Consider the following 1,308-nt stretch of genomic DNA (forward strand, 5'->3'; position numbering starts at 1 on the left):
TCAGAAAGGAATCTTACCCCCCCACCCCGGGCTCCTGGCCCCACCCCCGACAGTGCCCGGGGCAGACGCAGCCCGGCAGCCCCCACCTTCCTCTACCCCAGACCCCGCACCTTCATGCGGTCGATGTTCACTTCCAGCTTCAGCTGTTCCACCGCCTTGCGGGCTTCCGCGATCTTGGCCATGTTGTTGGACATGGCTGCGGCGGGCAAGGAGTCAAAAGCCGGTGGGAATGGGGGCGAAGGGGGCAGGCTAGGGGCGTCTGGGGCCCCGGTGAGGGTGGCGGTGTGGTGGGACCCAGCAACTGGGGCGTGGGTGGAAGAGCGCGCGAGGGTGCCCAGAGGCGGTCGGAGGGGCAGGAAGACAGGGAAAGTGGAGATGAAGAGCCGCTCAGATGGGGACCGAGAGGCAGGGGGAGGGAGGGACAGAGGAAGGCAGCAGGGAGCACAGATGCAAGGCAGGCAGGTGGAGGGAGGGACGGAAGGACATGGCCACAGGTGCCGGAGCACGATCCAGGTGTCCTCGGCCCCCAGGGACAGAGAGAGCCAGGAGGGGGCCCTCCCCAGGCCAATTAGCAGTGGTTCCAGGGAGAACAAGGAATTAAGATCTCGGCGGGAGGGGCGCAGAGGGGGCCTCATTAGGGCCTCGGACGCAGCTGCCCCCTGCGCTCCCCTCGGGAGCTCCCCCACCCAGCCCTCTACCTCAAAGGCTCCTCTGCTCATTAGCAGTGGGAGAGAGGGGGAGGGGGGGGCAATCCAGACACGACTGGGAGGGGGGAGGAGAGGATGGAGACAGGGGCAAATGGAGGGGCAGAGGGAGAGACTGAGGCACAGGAGAAATAAAGAGACTGGGGGGAGAGAGAGATGGAGACGGGGAAGGATGAAGTGATGGACGGAGTTGGGGGGACAAATAGAGGAGTAAAGAAAGGGATAGAGTGACACGGGTGGGGGAGAGGGATTAGAGACGGGAGATGGAGTGATGGGGGGAGAGGATAGAGATAGGGACACTGTAGGGGGAGAGGAAGGGGCACAGACAGAGGGGCAGGGAGAGGCACGGGGGACAAGGGGACAGAGGACAGGGGGACAGGGAGAGGGAGGTGGAGGGGTTGGGGGAGAGACAGGCTGGTGGAGACACAGACATATAAAGTCATTCATTCACTCATTCATTCATTCCCAGGCGGACCCACCGGCAGAGAGAGGACAGAGGGACGACCTGTTGGGGCAGGACCGGAGCCTCCTACCTGCTGTTGCCCAGGGCTGGGATGGCGGGCTGCTGGCGGAGGTGAGGCTGACAGGCAGCTGCTGGGTCCCC

General features: G+C 64.3%; 1 protein-coding gene across 1 annotated transcript in view; it reads right to left on the reverse strand.

The window, feature by feature from the left end:
• LOC102251650 overlaps positions 1 to 1,308 on the reverse strand; it is a 29,052-nt gene that overhangs the window by 10,177 nt on the left and 17,567 nt on the right. Inside the window, exon 4 of the mRNA XM_014548184.1 lies at positions 111 to 604. Within this exon, the coding sequence (XP_014403670.1) occupies positions 111 to 604 (494 nt within the window). The remainder of the gene's footprint in view (positions 1 to 110; positions 605 to 1,308) is intronic.

This window comes from Myotis brandtii, unplaced genomic scaffold (assembly GCF_000412655.1).
Source record: "Myotis brandtii unplaced genomic scaffold, ASM41265v1 scaffold114, whole genome shotgun sequence".
Lineage (NCBI taxonomy): Eukaryota > Metazoa > Chordata > Mammalia > Chiroptera > Vespertilionidae > Myotis > Myotis brandtii.